At 46.3% G+C, this 22124-nt stretch overlaps 1 protein-coding gene across 4 annotated transcripts in view; it reads left to right on the forward strand.

Moving 5' to 3' along the window:
• Positions 1 to 22124, forward strand: part of LOC146869886 (vesicle-fusing ATPase) — a 1522848-nt gene that overhangs the window by 428305 nt on the left and 1072419 nt on the right. For all 4 annotated transcript variants that reach the window (XM_085623863.1, XM_085623829.1, XM_085623831.1 and 1 more), the window contains one exon: positions 12731 to 12897. In XM_085623863.1, the coding sequence (XP_085479989.1) occupies positions 12731 to 12897 (167 nt within the window). The remainder of the gene's footprint in view (positions 1 to 12730; positions 12898 to 22124) is intronic.

The following is a 22124-nucleotide window of genomic DNA, read 5'->3' on the forward strand; positions in this document are numbered from 1 at the left end:
TTTGCTGTCAAACATGTGAGTTGCCTTTTTTAAAAAAGGAAGTACATCTGCATATTTTCTCCGCGGAAAATCAATTATCTCTATTGTAAGACACATTTGTGTGAATTTTGCATCGTTTGTGAAGGGGACTCTGATTGGTAATTGCTGATTCACGTGATTTCCTTTACTTTTAAGTAAACGATTGATACCACACTACTTAAACACATTTTTGGGCTGTTTCACTGCACATTACCGCACTTCTGTCCCATCTCATTAAGCTGGGTATCCCTTGACATTTCGCAGGTAGTTGTAGTTGGTTAAATATTGACTTCCCTTTTTTAAACAAACACAGATGCCTACACTTAGATGGCTTTTAGTTGTGTCAACTAACACCATTTAATACAGTTCAACACTACTGAAGTGAAGTTTGTGACTACCAGAAGGAGAGCAGCTTCATGACTTTAAGAAGTTAAGCCTTTTCCTAAATGGATGGTGCTAGCAGTAGTCATTGTGATTAAGGCTTTCTAAATTCTTTCTAGCTTGATTGTCAAGCTAGTGGGGTGAATTGAATTACCGCTTTGCTGGTTGATCTCAATCGGAAACAGACTTTGGTCCTGACTGAAAATTACTTTAAAGTTTTATCTGTGCCTTATCGTAGTAGAGTAGGTAGTGAGTGAGAAGAGTGGGTCTTAAAAGTGAGGTGATATCTGGATTTAGGAGAAAATGCCTTATAAAGGATTAATGGCATATATAAGAAGTCATTACTATCTAGGAAGAGATGAGGAGAGTGTGCATTACTGTGGAAGCCGGTTGATGGACAGGTGAGAAATAAAATTTCAATGGAAAATGAATGCATTGAAATGTTCTAAGGTGGAAATATTAAGACTGTATAAGAAGGGAAGAGGAAAGCAGACCTTTCTAGGATAGGTTATAATCAATAAAAGGGACAGGAGTGAGACGGCCCCACATGGGAAGGTTGGAGAGACCTGGGAGATTGATATCTGATGAAAAGGACTAGAGATCAGGTCACATGAGAAAAGATGTAAATCCAATTGATGATTGAGGCCTTGGTAAAAACCATAAAATCTTGATAGGATGCACTGAGGAGAAAGGCTCTTACAGTGGAAGGAGAGGTTTACATTCAACAGTGCCTCCTTACATGGGAGTGTGAGGAAATAGAACAGCTTAAAAGGAAAGGTAATATCTGAATTGAAAGGATTGAGGGGAGAGAGTTTATTTGGGAATGCATGATGAGCTGTGAGGAGAGCATTTTAGCATATGAAATAGGATAGCTGATTTATTTGAAAGTGAGAGGCAGAACAGGAGGAAGAAGGAAAGAGGCTTCTCTGAGCATGTGAGAGAAGCTTTGGGAGGGCAACTGCCCAACATGTTGGCTGATAATGACTCCATGCTTCCTGGATTACTGCTTTTCTAGTCTTTTGTTTAAGAAACCAATCCAACTTCAAAACTTTTTTATTGGTACATATTCAACTCACTGGCCACCAGCACCAGGTTGTAGTTGTTTCTAAGCAGAAAGCCCGCAGGTGCAAACATCATCATTTTGCGATGGCATTAAACCAAGTTGTCTCCCTACTTCTCCAGTATTGGGGTGTCTTTCATAGATTCACATGCTTGAATATTCTCCGTCGTCGGAGTAGGAGTCCCACGGTAAATAATATAGCAATATATACAGTCATTATATATATATATATATATATATATATATATATATATATATATATATGTAATTATATATGTAATTATATAAAAACAGAGATATAAGTAAGTGATAAACATCAAGAATGTCCCTATACGAAATCTCCATAGAGATACATGGAAAGAGAAAAAAGACATTCGCAGTCTATCTCTGTCATTATGTTAGTCCAAACTACGGCCAGTCAGGCGCCAGCTCCTCTCTAGAACCTTCTCCTCAGAGCTCCTCACCTCAGATTTTCTACCGCACGTCGTGTGACAGGGAGTCTCCCTGAGCTCTGCTCAGTTTTTTCTCTTCAACATGTCTTCAAGTAAGAAGTCTTTGTTTAGACCTTGTTCCTCTTGTGGAAAGCTACGTTTGTTCTCAGAAGATCCACACAGTAAGTGTATTTACTGTCTTTACCCTGACCACGAAGTGGGTAAATGTAAATTCTGTAGAACTTTTTCTACAAAAATTCTGAAAGACCGGGAAGGCCGTCTCTTGTTGTGGCTCCAGAGACTTAAGGATAAGGATGAAGTAGTTTCTGAGGTAGAAAGCTTTACTTCTGGCCGTTCCCACACAGCCTCTAAACGCAGTAGTGTACAAGACCTACCTTCGCCTTTTCTTAAAAAGAAGAAAATGTCTCTGTCTATGACATCTGCCACGTCTTCTTCCATGGCTACTGCGTTGTCGCCCACGAGACATAGTTCTCAGGCTGCTGAGGCTTCGACTTCCCAGTTTTCTGGCAAAAAACTGGCTTCTTCGTCGACGAGCCTTCCGACGACGAAATCCGTAGTTTCCTGCTCGTCGACGGTGACTGACTACGACGTCAGCATCAAAATCGTCGACGGCGGCCCCGTTATCGTAGTCGACGATGATCATCAGTACTATAAAGACTGTGTCATCTGTATTGCCTATTGCATCGTCGTCGACGAAGAAGGAAAAGACCTCGTCGACGTTACCATCGTCGTCGTCTAAGATTGCAAAATCTGCCTCGTCGGCGATTTCGTCGTCGATTGATTCGTCGACGAGTGCTCCGTCGACGAAGAAAAAGAAGAACTCGTCGTCGTTCCCGTCGACGATGGTTCCGTCGACGGTGGTTCCGTCGCTGTTGGTTCCGTCTACGAAGATGTCGCCAGTGGCCTCTATACCTCAGATCCCGTCGACGGCAGTCTCATCGGTGAAAATAAAGATTAAAAGAACGCAGAGGTCATTAAATACACAAATTTCTTCCGCGTCTTCAGCGACTACTTCGTCTTTTGCTGCTGCTCCCTTGTTGCCATTGCCACCAAGTAGTCGACATGAGGTCATACCTTTGGATGATCCCCACCTTCCTTCACCTTTGTTTGCAACTGATTCGGATCAAGATTCAGAAGAAGGTTTACCTGAATCGTTTGGAACGGCACACAGTCCGTCGGATTTAATAATAAAATGCCAGGATGAAACTAGTGAGGACGAGGAAAGGTTTTACCAGGAGGAAATTCCTACGGAAGGACAAACTGCGACGTTACCACTGTCGCTTATTACAAATCTTCAACTCATGTTGGACGATTATAATCGGCGTTTTCCTCTAACACCACAAGAGTCTGTAGTTCCGGCTACTCCAGTGGTACCAACATCTATATCGAAACCAATGCCAGTTGTAATACCTTCAGTACCGCTCAGACAATCATCAGCTCTGATATTACCTCATCAAGAAACTGAAGGGGAAGTTCCTCAGGACAGGGAAGATGGTGAGATCCTGGATGATGGGGGCGATGGTGATGAGGATGATGACGATATGGCGGAGTGGGATGACTGCCATGCCCAGACACCATCTCCCTCTCCGGTGGTACCTGGTGACTCACCACCTGTTGACATTGCAAGTTTTCACCAGTTGATGGATAGGGCAGCCCAACGGTTCAAATTAACAACGGAACATAAAGAGGAGGATTGTTTCCTGTACGATTTTAAAAATCAGCCTTTCAAGCAGACACATACAATCCCTATTATCGAATTCATTTGGGAGGAAGGCAAAAGGATAATGAAGACACCAAATAGCCTTCCGGCACAAGTGCCTAGACTGGAGAAAAAGTATAAGTCACCATTAGGAGCTCCAGCGTGCCTCACTGGTCAATCAAAACCAGATTCTGTAATCACACAGGCAGCGCAACGTCAGGCTAGAAACCCTGCGTCTACGATCACTTCACCACCTGATCGTGAGGGACGTCGATTGGATGCCATAGGGCGAAAATTTTCATCGATGGCTTCCACCATTGTAAGAGCGGCTAATGCCTTAGCCATCTTAGGTCGTTACGACCGTCAAGTATGGGCGGATGTAGGAGAGTAGGGTCTGCTTTCTATGTTCACCCCCACTTTTTGCTTTTGCTTTACTGGTTTTCGACTTAGATGTGGCTGTGGGCCTGCTAATCAGACCCACAGCCCTGCTGTTCTCTCTCTAAATTAATACTATGTACTTTAGGTGCATAACCCATTTGGATAGGATCACCTTATTGGTCCCTGTACAGTGTACCCTAGGTACCCAGGGCATAGGTGTACCCTAGGCCTACCAGGGGCTGCAGCATGTATTATGCCACCCCTGGCCTGGCCTTCCATTCTGACACAACTGGCTGATCACTCAGCTGGGGCAAGGTCGTGTAATCACCCCTTGCTTAGGTGTAGTATTCCTATACCTAACTTACATATAGACACGTGTACCTATCAGTCACTCCTATGGCAGGCCTTAACAATCCTGGAGGCAGAGTGCTTGGTAACATGTGAGATGGTGCGCTAGCATGAGCTGAGCCTGTCTGCAGCTTCCGGAACCAAGTCCTTATAGCTGTTCTATGATATAGCCTACCATATACTCTTAAAGTGCCTTATAATCTTAGACGGTTATGGTAACTATGGTTTGGCTTTATCGAAACATGTCGTGTAAGGTGTCTAACACTGTGGAATAATACCCCCATGCCATTTCTGGACATGAGGATATTATCCCCCCCTCCTAGAGGGAAGGACATGTTAAAATCATACTTCACTGTTAGCCTCTGACCAAAGCCTCAGCATCACAAAATGGATGCTGCTGCCACGACACAAGTCTGACCTCCTGCAGCTGGGAGTGATCCCAGCCAGGGAGGCCTGGACAATAGGTTTCCTGCTTGGGGAGGTGCTAGCACCTCCCCAAACAGCCTTTAGTGTATTGGGGCAGGGTGGGCTGAAAGGAATGAGACATGCCTGGGGCACACAAGGTGTTCCTTGCATAGTCCAGTTCAAACCGGCGCTGTGGCACTCCAGCCCCAGCTCTGGCGCGAAACTGGACAAAGGGAAGTGGGTGTAACCACCCCCTCCCAGGTCCCACCCATAAGGCGTGACCTAGCAGGTATCCCAGCCCCCCAGATTAGTATAAGAGTGGGAGTTGGGCCTCAAGACTTTAGATTATCCTGAACCTGCAACTTGAACAGAAACTCTGGACCTTCGACATTCGACGAAAGAAGAAGACTGAAGAATCTCCCTTGTAGCCAAGGAGTGGCTACCCTGTGCAAACAGGCACCATCAAGAGACTACCCTTTGCTTTGCCCACGTTCTACGAGGAACCGACTGCAGAGCCCGACCAGAGCCTTGACTTCCAGACTTCTCCGACCCTGATCCACATCCACAGCAAAGCTGAGATCCGTGGAGGCGACGAGCGACGTGGGACCGGCTACCTGGGAAAAGTTGCTAGTAACTTAAAGCGCAGCTTCTGAGGCACCCTCGAAGTTGTGCACCGGGGATTGAGAAGCCCCAACCCCAAGCACCATCTGCACCGAAGACCAGCCCCCCACACTCCACGAGTCCTGCGTGGGGCCCTTCTGCATTTTCCTGCTTGCCGCGTCTGTCCGGTTGCTTGCCCGCTGGCTAGTGGCCTTTGTGACGACGCACCCTGAAATCTTCTGCGCTGGTTTGGCTCCTCCAGACTGGCTCCCGCTTCTCTGCAAAGAAGAAGCACCCCAGACCTTCCTGGTCTGCACCAGAATCAAGTCCTCCGTTCTTCGTGGGTTCCGCTTGCCAAGGCTTGGTGAGTCCTAGTCCAACTTCGACGCCGCCGACAGCAAGAGCCTTCGTGGGACAGCTCGCCTCCTGGTCCTGGTCGTCCTCGACGCTTCCTGGTCCTCCTGGCTGCAGCGACAAGCTTCACCTTCACCTGCAATCTCCACGAACATCGCCTGGTTCCTTCCTGGTTCCACGTGGTCACTGGCTAGTGACCTTGACTCTGTCCCTTCTGCTTGCAGGTTTCCTCTCTTCTTGATCCCAGCCTTGGGATCCACCGGACACTCTTCACTGACTGCCTGTCAGCATCTTTCTTCAGGCATCCATAGGAGTCGACGACGAAAACCGACGCATCTTCACCCCTATGCACCCGCAGCCTGTGGGCTAGGTAACTTGGGTACTCCGGTGCTCATCAGGATAGTGACTATCCTAGTGTCTAGTTTTCCAGTCTCAACTTCCTAGCTACTCCGGAAGTGTCCTAAATCTACCGTTTTCTAAACTGTACTATTGCTATTGACTTTTACGCATTACGCGTGAGTGTTTCCACTCTGCACACGAATCCCGTGGGCCTCCCACTTCCTAACTAACGCTAGTGTAGTGTAGCCCCAGCGATTCCCTAGGCCTACTCTATTTCCGTGACAGTGGTCCTTATACCACTTCTTTAGTATATGGTTTGCGTGGCCCCTAGGGCCTAACTGTATTACTTACCTGTGTGACTTAATGTATGCTTAAATAAGACTGTGTTGTACTTACCTCTAATCTCATAAAGAGTGCTGAGGGTTTGACTAGAATAAATACACTTTATTTCATATATATATATCTGTTGTGGTGTCCTTTCATTTGGTATTCAAGGGATTATATATGGTATCACAGCTGGCTTCACATGCCATTCGGAGTTTAGCCTAAGACTGCTCTTGTCCATGCTACCACTAGGATAGCTGGTCTATAAGGTTGACTTTACAACCAATCACCATAAGGGTATTTGGACTGATATAAGGTGTACACTAGAACTAGTGACATCATACATCAGGCCAACTTCTCACAGCGGATATATCAGCTCTAGTTGAAAAACTGCCTGAGACGTCTATGAGTGAAGCTATGAAGCTACTCCAAGAGGGAGAGAGTACTTCTGCAGAGATAATTGACTGTGCAGTGGATATCGCATGTACGGGGTTCCGTCAACTTGCTGGAGCGGCGGTATTGCGCAGACAAGGTTGGTTGCGCTCAACATCCTTTCGCCAGGAGGTGCAGGCAATGATATTAGATATGGCATATAACGGAGAAGCTTTATTTGGAGATCATGTCGATGAAGCTCTCCAATCGATAAAAAAGGATACAGAGACTGCTCGATCTCTGGGTACATTACAATTTAAAAAACAGCCCTTTCGGGGTGCACGCGGCCGCGGTACCTCCTCTAATTTTCGGAAAGGAAGCAATCAGTATCGACCATACAACCAGGGTTCCAACCGTTATTCCTATAGTCAACAACAATCCTCTCGACAGCAGTCTTCCAAGACTTACAGAGGTAAATCCTCATACAGAGGTTCCACTTCTAAAAGACAATGACTTGTGTCAGTCCCAGAAAATTGGAGGTCGAATCTCACTGTACTGTTCTCAATGGTCCTCCATAACAAAGGACCGTTGGGTTCTGGACATTGTAGAAAGAGGTCACACCTTAGAGTTCATCGAATTCCCGCCACCTACGCCACCTACCGGACCACCACCGGCTCATATCAAGGAACATTTTCATCAAGTTCAACTTCTACTGCGCAAGGGAGCCATAGAGGTAGTACCAACATCTCCAAGGGGAAAAGGATTTTATTCCCGATTCTTCCTTATCACCAAAAAGAACGGGGAATGGAGGCCCATACTAGATCTGAGGGCTCTCAACAAGTATCTAAAGAAACAATCCTTTCGTATGTTAACGCTTGTCGAGATCTTGCGATTACTCTCACAGGGAGATTTCATGGCAACAATCGATCTCCAAGATGCATATTTTCATATCCCCATACTACATCGTCATCGGAAATTTCTACACTTTCGAGTGGGTCAAAAAGATTTCCAGTTCAAGGTATCACCATTCGGTCTACGTTCAGCCCCTCGAGTGTTTACAAAGGTGCTCGCTCCTGTGGTAGCGTTCCTATGTCTCCAGGGTGTTCAGATCTTCCCATATCTGGACGACTGTCTCCTAAAATCACAATCGGAAGATCAACTTCTACAGGACACACGTCTTTGCCAAGAGGTGTTTCGCTCCTTAGGGCTTTCTATAAACTCCTCAAAGTCCCATCTGCAACCTTCTCCTCGCAAGGATTTTCTGGGAGCAACATTGGATACAGTGCCAGCAAGAGCATTTCTCTCCCAAGACCGTCTACAAAGGATTCTTCGACTGGTAACCCTTATCAGATCAAAAAGATCCGTTTCTGTAAGACTATTGAAGTCATTTCTGGGGATGGCGTCATCGTGCATTGCCTTGATTCCTCATTGCAGATTAAGGACACGCCCCATCCAAGAAGAACTAGACATTCAGTGGCGTCAGATTACGGGTTCATTCAACGACGTTCTAAACGTCACAGATCGGATGAAGTCGGCACTCAAATGGTGGACACAACCGTTGAATCTAACAGAAGGGATTTCATTTCTGTTGGCAGTCCCAGACATGACCATAACAGACGCCTCTCTGGAAGGATGGGGTGCTCATCTGGAGGATTTGTCAGTAAAGGGGAAGTGGACGATGTGTCAAAAAACCTGGCACATCAACAGGCTGGAACTCATGGCTGTATTTCTAGCTCTCAAGTCGTTCCTTCCTTTAATCCAGGGAGAAACAGTCCTAATTCAGACGGACAATACAACCTGCATGCACTACATCAACAAGCAGGGCGGAACAAAATCTCCGAAACTGTCACGACTAGCTCAGTCGATCTTGGATTGGTCTCTCGACCATCGCATCACAATTGCAGCAGTTCATCTGCCAGGGGTATCCAATATCCTAGCGGATTCCCTGAGCAGGTCCTCCTCGTCGACCCACGAATGGGAGTTACATCAGCCAACTCTAGAGATGATATTTCGACGATGGGGTCGTCCACAGCTGGATCTCTTTGCCACACCGGAGAACCGGAAATGCCGAGATTATGCAAGCTGGCATCCCCATCAAGGGTCACGGGGCAATGCCCTTTTGATGAACTGGTACAATCTGTTTGCCTACGCTTTTCCCCCAATCCCTCTCGTACCTCGGGTCCTGTGGAAGATGCGGAGGCAGCCCTGCCATCTACTTCTCATAGCCCCACGATGGCATGGTTCTCGGAACTACTCCTACTGTCCCAATGCAAACCAATCCTCCTACATCCTCGAGCAGATCTACTCACAATGAGCAAGGGGAAAATTTGTCATCCGAATCCCTCATCACTGAGCTTATCAGCTTGGAAGCTGAGCACTGTGAATTTGCCCATCTAGACATTCCACAGGACTGTAGAGACATCTTGGCTCAGGCGAGGGCTCCTTCTAGGATAAAAACGTTCAAGTTGAAATGGAGGAGATTCTGCCATTGGTGTGCATCTAATGGGGTTCATCCATTTCACTCTACACCAGAACAATTGCTACCGTTCTCCGTGCAATTAGCTAATTCCGGACTTTCTCATGCAACCTCGAGAGTTTTTCTGGCGGCAATTTCCCGTTTCCGTCAGGATGGTTCAACTTCCCTTTGTTCTTCAAGGATAATCCATCAATTCTTCAAAGGGTTGTTTCGAAAATTTCCACCTGTTAGACGCCCTCCTCCGTTGTGGCATCTTAACATCGTGTTGGCACAACTAATGAGACCACTGTTCGAACCTATACACAAGGTCGATTTAAAGTATCTGACATGGAAGGTGGCTCTTCTTCTAGCGCTAACGTCTTCACGTCGCGTCAGTGACATTCATGCATTTACAATAAATCCTCCTTTCCTACAGTTCAAACCAGATTCTGTAGTATTGCGCACTAATCCAACATTCTTGCCTAAGGTGCCTTCAGACTTTCATATTAACGAGCCAGTGATCTTAAAGACTTTCTTTGCTAATCCTCAAACTCCTGCGGAGCAAAGATTACATTCCTTGGATGTGAAACGATGTTTAAAGTTCTACATCAACAGAACAGCTTCTTTTCGAAAGTCTGATCAACTCTTCATAGCTTATGGACGCTGTCACAAAGGACGTCCAGTTACAAAACCGAATATTGCACGTTGGGTTTCAGCAGCCATCGTCTTCTGCCATCAAAAGGCAAACAAGCCTTTGCAGTCACCAGTGAGAGCTCACTCCACTAGAGCAATGTCATCCTCAAATGCCTTATTTGCTGGAGTGCCTTTACATCAGATCTGCAGAGCAGCTACGTGGTCGAGCAGACATACGTTTACTAGACACTACTGCTTGGCAACTTTAAACGAAGAGGATGCTGCAGTTGGGCAGGCAGTGCTTCGCAATCTTTTTAAATAAGGTGAGCCTCTTCCTTCCCTCCTCCATATTGTTTCCATTTACCGTTGAAATAATGGTTCATTTACACTTGTATAGATATTCAGTAATATCATATATATAAGGATATTGATTGGCATTACAATTTTTAGTGCTGTTATGACTATGGAAACAATGATAATTGTTACTGCTAGCTATTCTATATTCAAGCATGTGAATCTATGAAAGACACCCAATACTGGAGAAGAACAATTGTTACTTACCTGTAAACAGGTGGTTCTCCAGTATTGGTGTCTTTCATAGATTCACATGCGACCCTCCCTCCTCCCTTCAGAGGCTCTCTTCTCCTCATACACTCTAAAGTCACTTTGGTGCTACGAAAATCTGAGGTGAGGAGCTCTGAGGAGAAGGTTCTAGAGAGGAGCTGGCGCCGGATTGGCCGTAGTTTGGACTAACATAATGACAGAGATAGACATTCTTGATGTTTATCACTTACTTATATCTCTGTTTTTATATAATTACTTATGTATATATATATATATATATATATATATATTATGACTGTATATATTGCTATATTATTTACCTTGGGACTCCCACTCCGACGACGGGGAATATTCAAGCATGTGAATCTATGAAAGACACAAATACTGGAGAACCACCTGTTTACAGGTAAGTAACAATTGTTCTTCCATGGGAGGGGTTTATGAGAACTGAATACCGGTGACCAGTAAGCTAAAGCAGCCTTCTAGCCTTTTCTTTATAGAGAGCAACTTCTGGTCAACTAAAATCTTTGCGATCCACTAACAAATTTTGCCAGCATTACAATAACAGCCACAATAGACTAGGTTGATTAGTGGTTGTCCTGTGTAGAGAGATCATCAGTGACCACCCAGTTGAATCAAGCAGGGGGGCAGCAGTCAGATAATGAAACATTTAATAAATATGCATGAATAAGGAAATAACCGTAACATCAAGTGCCCTCAGGTACAAATAAAACTACATCGGCAATTAATCTCACACACTCTGCATAAATAACTATTTAATTACAACCTTAAAATGTATTTAAAAATATAATAATGTTGTCTCTACACATCAGCTCATCAGTTAAAAAAAAAAACAATGCACCCATGTAGCCATCAAATGTGCACTTTTGGTAAACAAATACATTTCCATTGAGCAAAACTTGGAATTTTATTAAGTCATTCTTTTCACCCAAATGAACAGTTTTTAACTGTTTAGTGAATGATCAGTTGGGCCCCAAACATCAGCGTCTGATTTCATCAAGTACAGTTGTCTCATATGCCTGTATCTTACCATTTCATCACATACCAGAGATGGTCATCATAATGCTGGGGGTGTTCACAATATGCCAAATATTGCCACCACTCCCCTAAGGAAAAGCATCAATAGGTGTTAAGGCTACCTCAAATATATCAGGAAAGGCCAACATGATGCCAGAGCTGGATATCATGATGCCATGGACGCCCATAATATGTCATGGATGGAAATTGTCCATGAGGCTGCCGCCATAGTACCAGACGTAGCATGGTTAAGCCAAGGTTGAGCACATTATGCATAGAATTGGCACCATTATGCCTGGTCCGGACTCCTGAATTCCAGGGATGTACACAGTATGTCAAGAATAGACATTAATTTGCTAGTCTGCCCACCTGTATTGTAGAAAAGGCCACCACTGGACCTGGGCTGACCACCAGTATGACATAGGCAATGATTAGGCCAAGGATACACGTCAAGATTGACCAAGGGTGTTCTTTGTTATGTTGGTGGAGGGCTATTATACTCTGGTTTCTGAAAATGTTACCTTTGCCTGCTTTTATGCTGAAAGGACATACGGAGACCATGGATGGCCAAAGTATGCCGAGAAGAATCGCAAGTATGCATCACTATGCAGGTATGGCTACCGTTATGTCAGGATTGGTCATCATTATACCAGAGATGATCAGTACATGGCTGCAGCAAGGCTTCTAGTGGCAGGGGTGTCCCAGGTGGCAGATAGTGCCACCAGTGACGGACATTGTCTGCCGGGGATTGTCTCCATACCAGACACACATCCCACTTGAACGTCTGCGCTCCTACGCCTGCTCTCATAGCTCTTTAAATGGATGTGCATCCGGCTCACAAACTTCCACGTCCGATCATGCCGTCCTGCCTGACACTCGCCTTCTACTCGCTTCGCTTGTGTGTGTGAGCACGTTACCTTCCGATTGGTGTGCCTGTCATTCCAAGAGTTGAGCAGTGCGGTGGTTCCTTCTTAATTGAGTAGTGCTGCTCCGCTCCAGACCCTGAATGTCTTAGTGAGCTGGACTCCAAATTCTTGGGCTTGACTGGCAGATAGCCAGCTGCTGGATCCTCATGAGCTACTAGTCAGAGACCCTTGCTCTAGTCAAAAAACCCACACCCAAATCGATACAGACTGTCCGGTTGTGGCCGAACTAGAGCAGTGGGTGAGGTATGATGAGCTGTGGGGTGTATGGTGTTGGTTTTCTTCCATGTCTTCTGCTTTGGGGTTGCATGAGCACAGCTGTTTAGATTGATGTCTTGTGTAAAGATGGCGCTTGCAGAGTTAACATGTATTTCTTTTTCTCCCAAGTCTGCCTGTATAATTTTGACAAGACCAAGCAGTGCATCGGCACCATGACCATCGAGATAGACTTCCTGCAGAAGAAAAGTGTTGATTCCAACCCCTATGACTCGGACAAGATGGCGGGGGAATTTATTCAGCAGTTCAACAACCAGGCCTTCTCCGTGGGGCAGCAGGTGAGGTCCAAACAATGCAGATGTAACCACTTTTCTGGCGAGCAGAGACCTCTACTTCATCCTCTTCATCAGGAGTATTTGTGTGAGGCCACACAGTGCGGTCACGGGGATGGGGTAGAGCGGTGAAGGATGCCTAGTGTGTGCGCAAATCTCCTCTTTCTTCGGTCTAATAATTGAGTGAGTTCTGAGCTGTGGTCATTCCTCTGACAAAGATATATAGGACGGGCATGACTGATTATGTCATGGGCGAGCTGCTTCTCAGTATGCGGGGGTGAGGGGGTGACTAGGAATGACTTTATTGCTCCTAAAATTAGTGCGGATTGTCCTCACCTTTAAATTCCCTCCTAAAATTAACTCTTATGTGAATCTAACTGTTTCTGTAGTGTGGGCGTGTGCCGAAATCCCACAAATAAGGGTTTAATCGGGGTTGGGATGAAAAAACTGGAGGGTCTCCCAAAGGGGCGTGGCCGATGAAATTAAGGGCGTGGCTTACCAACACCTAAGCTAAAAATCTGTGCTTAGCACAGTGTGCCGCCCGACTTGTGTTTTGCGGTTTCTGTTCCTGCATCCAGATATATATTAATACAGCAAGTAACATTATACCTACAACAAGCCAGGGCTGTTGCCTTTGTCAGTGGTTGTTAGTTGCATAAGATAAATAAGCACCAACTATGGCTTTGTTGTATGTAACGTTTAAAATGCTTCAATTCTGAAATTATGAGAATGTGAAATAACTAAAACGACTCTTTGAAGTTACATCAACGGCTTTGAGCAGTGGCCCTTCTACAGGGTTGAGATTGTTTTTTTTAACCCGGAGGGTGAGGGCAAAATGGAGAGCCCCATAGGGACCCTTCTCAGCACCTGCTTCTAAAAACCTCCGGTGCTGAGCGCCGGCAGGACCCGGCCCACTTAAAACCCTAGACTTACTTTTGTCCATTTCAGTCTTAGGAAGGAATTCTCTAGTAGGTGAGGGTAGAATATTTTGGAGTGACTAAAGTGACGTGACGCAATGGACAGGTCTTCGACAAAAAAACATTATACATGAGCCTTAAAGGGATACATCCGTAAGAAACTGGGGCTGGTGACAGGACTCTGGGAATGGGAAGCACATGCCACAGTGAGTGCTGGCACCTGCCATCTGACTGTATCATGCCCTGGCCCTATTACTGCGTCATGATGTGACCAGCTCTCTGTGCAGACGTGCTGGTCTGGTTCAAGTTCTTTCATTTCCTGGCACCTGCCATCTGACTGGATCATGCCCTGGCCCTGTTACTGCCTCATGATGTGACCAGCTCTCTGTGCAGACGTGCTGGTCTGGTTCGAGTTCTTTCATTTTCTGGCACCTGCCATCTGACTGGATCATGCCCTGGCCCGATTACTGCCTCATGATGTGACCAGCTCTCTGTGCAGACGTGCTGGTCTGGTTTGAGTTCTTTCATTTCCTGGCACCTGCCATCTGACTGGATCATGCCCTGGCCCGATTACTGCCTCATGATGTGACCAGCTCTCTGTGCAGACGTGCTGGTCTGGTTCGAGTTCTTTAATGTTCGAGGCATATGAGCTGCAGATCACACACTTAGGATTAGATCGCCATGTGGTGTTGGGCTAGGATGATTGCAGGTTGTTGTTGTCTTTGGAAGAAGCCTTTTGGTCACGAGATAGGTGACTCCTCCTCTGGACAACAGTGCGCATGGGCATCCACTCCATCCTCAGATGGTTTTTTTCCGCCATTGGGTTCGGATGAACTTTTCCACCCCGGCTGAAAACTTCTGACAATCCAGCTTTCGAAGCGAAAAACCTTTACAACTCGACGTCGAAATTCAATCGGACCGGTTCCGGACACGGCTCATGGAAAGGACACCTTTTAAAAAAATACCCCCAATGTGGTGCAAAGTTCCCCCACAGTGACAACCACGAGGTCTGCAACCTGTGCCTCTCGCCGGAACATAACGAATCCAGCTGTCCAGCCTGCGCCGCATTCCGATCCAAGAAAACCATCCGGGACCGAAGAGCTCGACGCCATATCATGGCCAGACCGGCTCCAGAACCAGAGGACATCTTTGCTCAGGGCCCCGATGTCCCGGAAGAAGATTCCGAAGAACTCCAAATTATATCCGAAGCGGACGACTCCGATGACATAATCACTCCGGGGCAACGAGTGAGTACCAGTGCCCCTACCTCAACCCCCCCAAATAAGGCATTGGTCAAGACTCCGCCAGCTGGCCCCAGTCGCGACCGAAAACCGTCTTCAGAAGCCCCGCCCTCTGGCTCGGCTCCGAAGAAATATAAGCCTACAGGTGGCTCGAGCCAACCACATGTTATAGTACCCACAGTACCTTCGGCACCGAAGACTCAAGACCTCTCGGCACCGAAGCAGGCTCCGAAACCATCGAGACCTATTGATAAACCGGCATCTAAAGCTATCCAGCTCAAAGATTCCCTCTCAGCACCAAAATCTCTACCGGCACCGAAACAATCATCGGCACCGAAACCATCATCGGTACCGAAACAACTGTCTAAAGTCCAAAAAGACTCTACCGGTCATCCAAAACATAGATCGGAACCAAAAAAATCGGCACCAAAGCCACTTTCGGACAATGAAGAACGTTTTCACCCTGATCCCACGCAAAAAAGGATTTATATCAATCCAAAAACTGAACATGTTACCGCTGTGCCATACAAGAAAAGGAAGCTGGACACAACACCTTCTCCAGCTCCCATAAAGAAGAAGGACTCCGCCACCTCACCCATTCGTCCTTCCTCTCCTATATCACCTCCCACCCCACCCCCCCTGCCCCCACCTCCTTCTCCTCTACCATCTCCTTCACATACACCACCTCCACAGGCTGATGATGATGGCTTAGGGGGAGGGGGTGATCCGGATGACCTTAATGATCCTAATGATCCTTTCACACTCCCGGATACGGCACCCTTAGATGACTGGGCTTACCCTTTACCTAATATTCCTGATCCCACTACATACCCCTCCAAACCCTCCCCTCCAGATGACCACCTAGGGTTAGGGCAGCTGATAAACAGGGCGGAACCTTTCCATGGCGTCACCATGCATTCAGATACACCCGAAGAAGACTTTCTTCTAGACACATTCGAACAGTCTCAAAAATCAGTTCAAATCTTGCCCATGATTAAGGGAGTCATAAAACACGCCACAGAGGTTTTTAAAGACCCTGTCAGAGCTAGGGTTCTTAACCCCCGAATTGCCCCACAAGATCCCGCTTACATTAAAGCACAGCTCCCTCTAGACTCTTTAGTAGTTTCAAACGCAAGAAAGCGGGCTAACTCCCAAAAATCAGGAGACACACCGCTCCCAGACAAAGAGTCCAAGCTATTAGAGGTCTCGGGCAAAAGAGTTGCAGCACAAGCTGCTAACCATTGGCGTATTGCCAACACACAAGCCCTATTAGCCCGATATGATAGGACTCATTATGATCAGTTAGAAGATCTTTTACAACACCTACCAGATCAGTACAAATCCCAGGCCAATGACCTCATCCAAGAGGGGAAACTCCTATCTAACGCATCAATCAAATGTGCACTAGACGCCGCGGACACTGCTTCTAGGGCGGTCAATACAAGCATACTTCTTAGACGCCATGCATGGCTACGTATTTCAGGCTTTAAGCCGGAAGTGCAAACAACAATACTTGGTCAACCATTCAACCAAGAGCAACTATTTGGGCCCGCAGTAGATACTGCACTTGAGAAGATGAAAAAAGATAACGAGACTGCTAAATCAATGGGAGCATTACAGTCTCCACAACCACGAAGCTCCTTTCGACGCTCCTTCTATAGGGGAGCCTCCAAAAATATTGGGACAGACACCTCTTCCACTTTCAAAACCTCAGCGCAAACATCCCCCAACAGAGGATATTTTAGAGGATGATATAGGGGAAACAACACCAAGGGCCGAGCTCGGGGCAATACCAACACCCGCACCTCTCCAGCCACTAAACAGTGACTTGCCTCCACTCCCCCCAGATCATTCCACCCCGGTCGGGGGAAGACTCCAACAGTTCCTACCTTTCTGGAATTCCATTACAACAGACAAGTGGGTAAGACAAATTATCCATTTTGGTTACTGCCTCGAACTCACAAACACCACCCCCCCCCACATACCACCCAAACACCGTCCAATGTCACCACACCATCTTACACACCTCAAACAGGAAATTCGGTCTTTGCTTCAAAAACACGCAATAGAACCAGTTCCACTCCAACATCAGGGTACAGGAGTATATTCTCTATACTTCCTAATCCCCAAAAAGGACGAGTCGTTAAGACCCATACTCGACCTCAGACTCCTAAATCAGTACATACACTTAGATCACTTCCATATGATCACTCTTCAACAAGTGCTCCCACTACTTCAACGAGACGATTTCCTTGCCACATTAGACCTCAAGGACGCATACTTTCACATCTCCATGCATCCTGCTCACAGGAAGTACCTAAGATTTGTGGTAGACGGACAGCACTATCAGTTTACGGTCCTCCCATTCGGAGTAACAACTGCACCCAGGGTATTCACCAAATGCCTAGCAGTAGTGGCAGCGCACCTCAGGAGACAACAAATCCATGTCTTCCCGTATCTCGACGATTGGCTCATAAAAGCCAATACTTTCGACAAATGCGTTCTCCACACTCACCGCACTATTCAAACCTTACACAACTTGGGATTTACCATCAACTATCCCAAATCTCAACTGCAACCCTCCCACATACATCAATATCTGGGAGCCACCATAAATACTTCCAAGGCAATAGCTTATCCCAGCACAGCCAGGATCGCCAACATACAAAACCTCATCTTAAAATTTCAAACTCAACACTCTCTTCCAGGAAGAGTGTTTATGCAATTATTAGGCATGATGGCGGCATGCATCTCCATTGTGCCTCACGCACTACTTCAAATGCATCCCTTGCAAGAATGTCTAGCACAACAGTGGAACCAGGCTCACGGACAACTTACCGATCTGGTGTTGGTGGACAGTCGCTCACTTCGCTCACTTCGCTCACTGACATGGTGGAACACCATCAACCTGTCCAAAGGCCGACTGTTCTTAGAGCCTCTTCCACAAATAGTGCTGACAACCGACGCATCTCTCACAGGGTGGGGAGCCCATCTCCTACAACACACCACTCAGGGCAAATGGACCACTCAACATAAACTGCTCCATATCAATCACCTAGAACTTCTAGCGGTGTTCCTAGCACTGAAATCTTTTCAAGTACATCTAAGGAACAAAACTGTCCTCATCCGCACAGACAACATGACGACCATGTATTACATACAAAAACAGGGGGGGACACATTCTCTCCAACTGTCCCAACTCGCACAGAACATTTGGAGATGGGCAATGCCCCAAAACATCTACCTGCTAGCGGAACACCTTCCAGGGGTTCACAACCAGATTGCCGATCTCCTAAGTCGACAGACACAACAAATCCATGAATGGGAATTACACCCCAAAGTCCTACTCCCATTCTTCCAAAAATGGGGCCAACCAGACAGACCTGTTCGCCACACACGAAAACGCAAAATGCCCAACCTTTGCCGCCAGGTTTCCACACCCACAGTCGAAGGGCAATGCAATATGGATGAACTGGTCAGGCAGATTTGCGTACGCTTTTCCGCTTCTCCCACTCATTCCATTTGTGGTACGCAAGCTCGAACAACAGTCTCTAATACTGATTCTAGTAGCTCCCACTTGGGCACGTCCACCCTGGTTCACGACACTTGTGGAACTCTTGCTAGTTCCACATCAAAAACTGCGCCTTCCCCCGGCCTTATTAACCCAGAACCATGGAGAAATCAGACACCCAGATCCACAGCAACTGAACTTGGCGATCTGGCTCCTGAAGTCTTAGAGTTCGGTTACCTCAATCTCCCACCAGACTGTATGAATATCATAAAAGAAGCTAGAAGACCTACTACTAGGGCATGTTATGCTGCAAAATGGAAAAGATTTGCCATTTACTGCACTAACAATAATATACGTCCACTGGATGCTTCCATCCAAAACATTATTTGCTATTTACTACACTTGCAAAGATGCAATTTGACGTATTCCTCCATACGTCTACACCTAGCAGCATTAGCAGCCTACTTAGAAAATCGACAACACTTGTCACTATTTAAGGTACTAGCGATCAGAGCCTTCATGGAAGGTCTTAAAATAATTATTCCTCCCAGATTACCACCTTCTCCAGTGTGGAATCTAAATATTGTTCTAACAAGGCTCATGGGCCCTCCATTTGAACCTATGCATAAATGCGAACTGCAATTCCTTACATGGAAAGTGGCTTTCCTTATTGCAATCACATCCCTGCGAAGGGTACGTGAGATACAGGCTTTAACTATTGAAGAACCATTCCTACAACTACATCGTAACAAAGTGGTTCTTAGGACAAACCCAAAATTCCTACCAAAAGTCATTTCCCCTTTCCATCTTAACCAATCAGTCGAGCTGCCAGTCTTCTTCCCTAATCCAGACTCAATAGCTGAGAGAGCCCTTCATACCTTAGATGTTAAAAGAGCCTTGCTTTATTACATCGACCGAACCAAACCTTTTCGCAAAACCAAACAACTGTTTGTTGCTTTCTCTCCACCACATAAAGGCAACCCCATTTCAAAATCGGGTATAGCCAGGTGGATAGTTAAATGTATCCAAATATGTTACCAAAAAGCTAAACGCACTCTTACAGTTCTCCCTAGAGCGCACTCCACACGTAAAATAGGGGCTTACATGGCATTCTTAGGGAAGATTCCCATAGAAGATATTTGCAAAGCAGCCACATGGTCTACCACACACACCTTCACTAAACATTACTGTGTTAATGTGCAATCCAAACAACAAGCGTCCGTAGGCCAAGCTGTCCTAAAAACTCTATTCCAAACTGCTGCAACAGATACAGGTGACCACCGCTAGGGGAGACACTGCTATATAGTCTATCCTAAGTGTGTGATCTGCAGCTCATGCAACTTACCAGTATGCATCTGTTCTTGGCATGTAGAGCTGCAGAGCCACACACGCCCACCCACCTCCCCGGGACCTGTATCTGTTCCAGCATTGTCTTAATTAGACATTACACATGGACATCCTTTCTATTTATTCTTATACACTCCATCATTTCCCATCATGGCGAAAAACAATCTGAGGATGGAGTGGATGCCCATGCGCACTGTTGTCCAGAGGAGGAGTCACCTATCTCGTGACCAAAAGGCTTCTTCCAAAGACAACAACAACCTGCAATCATCCGAGCCCAACACCAGATGGCGATCTTATCCTAAGTGTGTGGCTCTGCAGGTCTACATGCCAAGAACAGATGCATACTGGTAAGTAGCATATTCCTTCCTGGCACCTGCCATCTGACTGGATCATGCCCTGGCCCTGTTACTGCCTCATGATGTGACCAGCTCTCTGTGCAGACGTGCTGGTCTGGTTCGAGTTCTTTCATTTCCTGGCACCTGCCATCTGGCTGGATCATGCCCTGGCCCTGTTACTGCCTCATGATGTGACCAGCTCTCTGTGCAGACGTGCTGGTCTGGTTCGAGTTCTTTCATTGCCTTCTATAGTCTCTGCCTCGGCTCGGACTGGTCTGGAGCGCAAACTGGCAATGGAGTAAATGGGCCCGTTTTTTGGCTGTTTCTGGGTCTGTTTCATGGTTTGTTGGTAAGATGTTTACTGTCGATTCCCCTGATTTTAACAAACATTCGCTGCAGCAGCCACCAAGGTATGCTGCTTCCCACATCTGGCAGAAAACTGTATAATTTCAAAACAGCCCTGACTTGCAGAATTTGGCCCACTTTTTTTTTTACTTTTTTTTTTTTTTACTGTGTTTTGCTTATGGGAGCCACATTTTTTTAGGCCTGTGCATATTTTCAATCCCACACGATCCAGTCCCAGCTCCTTGCTCGTAGGTGTGACTGGACAAGTTCTGGGCACCTTGTGCCTTGCCACATGACTCCGGGGGTGCTGTCTGGCTGCTGCTACCGCCGCATACATGCACCTCGCCGCAGTCTCGTCACTGCTACCTCATGGCTGCAGGCCTGTGAGATGGAAGCTCTGGTGAGGGGTGAACCCTGCGACTTCCCCGCCCGATCTCACAACCGGAAAAGCGTGCTAAATTAGAAGTCACCAGTTGACTAAATGTAGAGGTGGGCCTCCAACAAACTAACAGGGAGAGCCGATCAAGGCTTGGTTCTAAGACCCCGCGCACGAGCTCATTCCTTAAATAATTGTCAGTAAACCATGCAGCCAAAATCATGTAAAAATATGATGCAGACTCTTGGAAATTCAAAAAAGTGAATTTCTTTATCACGCTTCGCCTTAGTACATTCAGTATATCCTTATATTGAAAGGCATATAGGTAAAGTTTTTATGCATGAACTTGGAGACATTCCTCCCCCCACGACAATGCCGTTAGTGAACTAAGAGGCAAGTCAGTTGTCACCTACATTCGATAGCTGGCCTAAATTATTAGACATGGAGCAACATTATTGTCTATTAAATTAAATCCGAAGATTTTGTCCAGTGCCCTCTCTGAACTGAAGTAATTGAAGATGCTCTCATAAATGATAACGAAGAAAGAGGAAGCCTGGTGAAGCAAAATGTTTGCCTAATATCACACAGTTTGGTTAAGCGGGGAAGGCAGGATTGAGCTCAAGTTTTCAGGTTTAACATATGCAATGCAGCCGTTAGACGGCTATCTTTCTCATTTTTCGCTTCATAGTTTTTTATGCTATGTTTTTAATTCGCGGTGCAGAAGGTTAGGGTTTGGTTGGCAGGCAGAACACATAAATAGCTCGGCTCGCTTTGGGCTCGGGTCCAAGGGGACCTCGAGCTGAGTCGGCACCCTGGCTCAAGCCTTCAGTGGCAGGCCCACTTTTATACAAATGCATTAGGGGTACCTGACGGCCACTACTAATGGCGGTGTAGGGTTGCTGAGTAGTGATTATCTAGGATCGAGGATGAGTTTATGGCGCAGCCAGATCTCTGCCCCGAGGCTTCTTTTGAATCTTCTGACAGTGGCACAAGAGTTATGGCTCGTGGTATATTTCAGCAAACAACCTGTTCGGGGCTATGTGAAGTGTGCCCAGAAAATCTACAGAGGGCCTTCTAAATACTGTTTCTTGTGCAAAACCGGCCATCACCTTGCTTTGATCGATACCATGGCAAACCAAAAAGCTTTTTTGCTTTCAGTGC

The sequence above is a fragment of the Triturus cristatus genome, chromosome 1_1 (genome assembly GCF_964204655.1).
Source record: "Triturus cristatus chromosome 1_1, aTriCri1.1, whole genome shotgun sequence".
Lineage (NCBI taxonomy): Eukaryota > Metazoa > Chordata > Amphibia > Caudata > Salamandridae > Triturus > Triturus cristatus.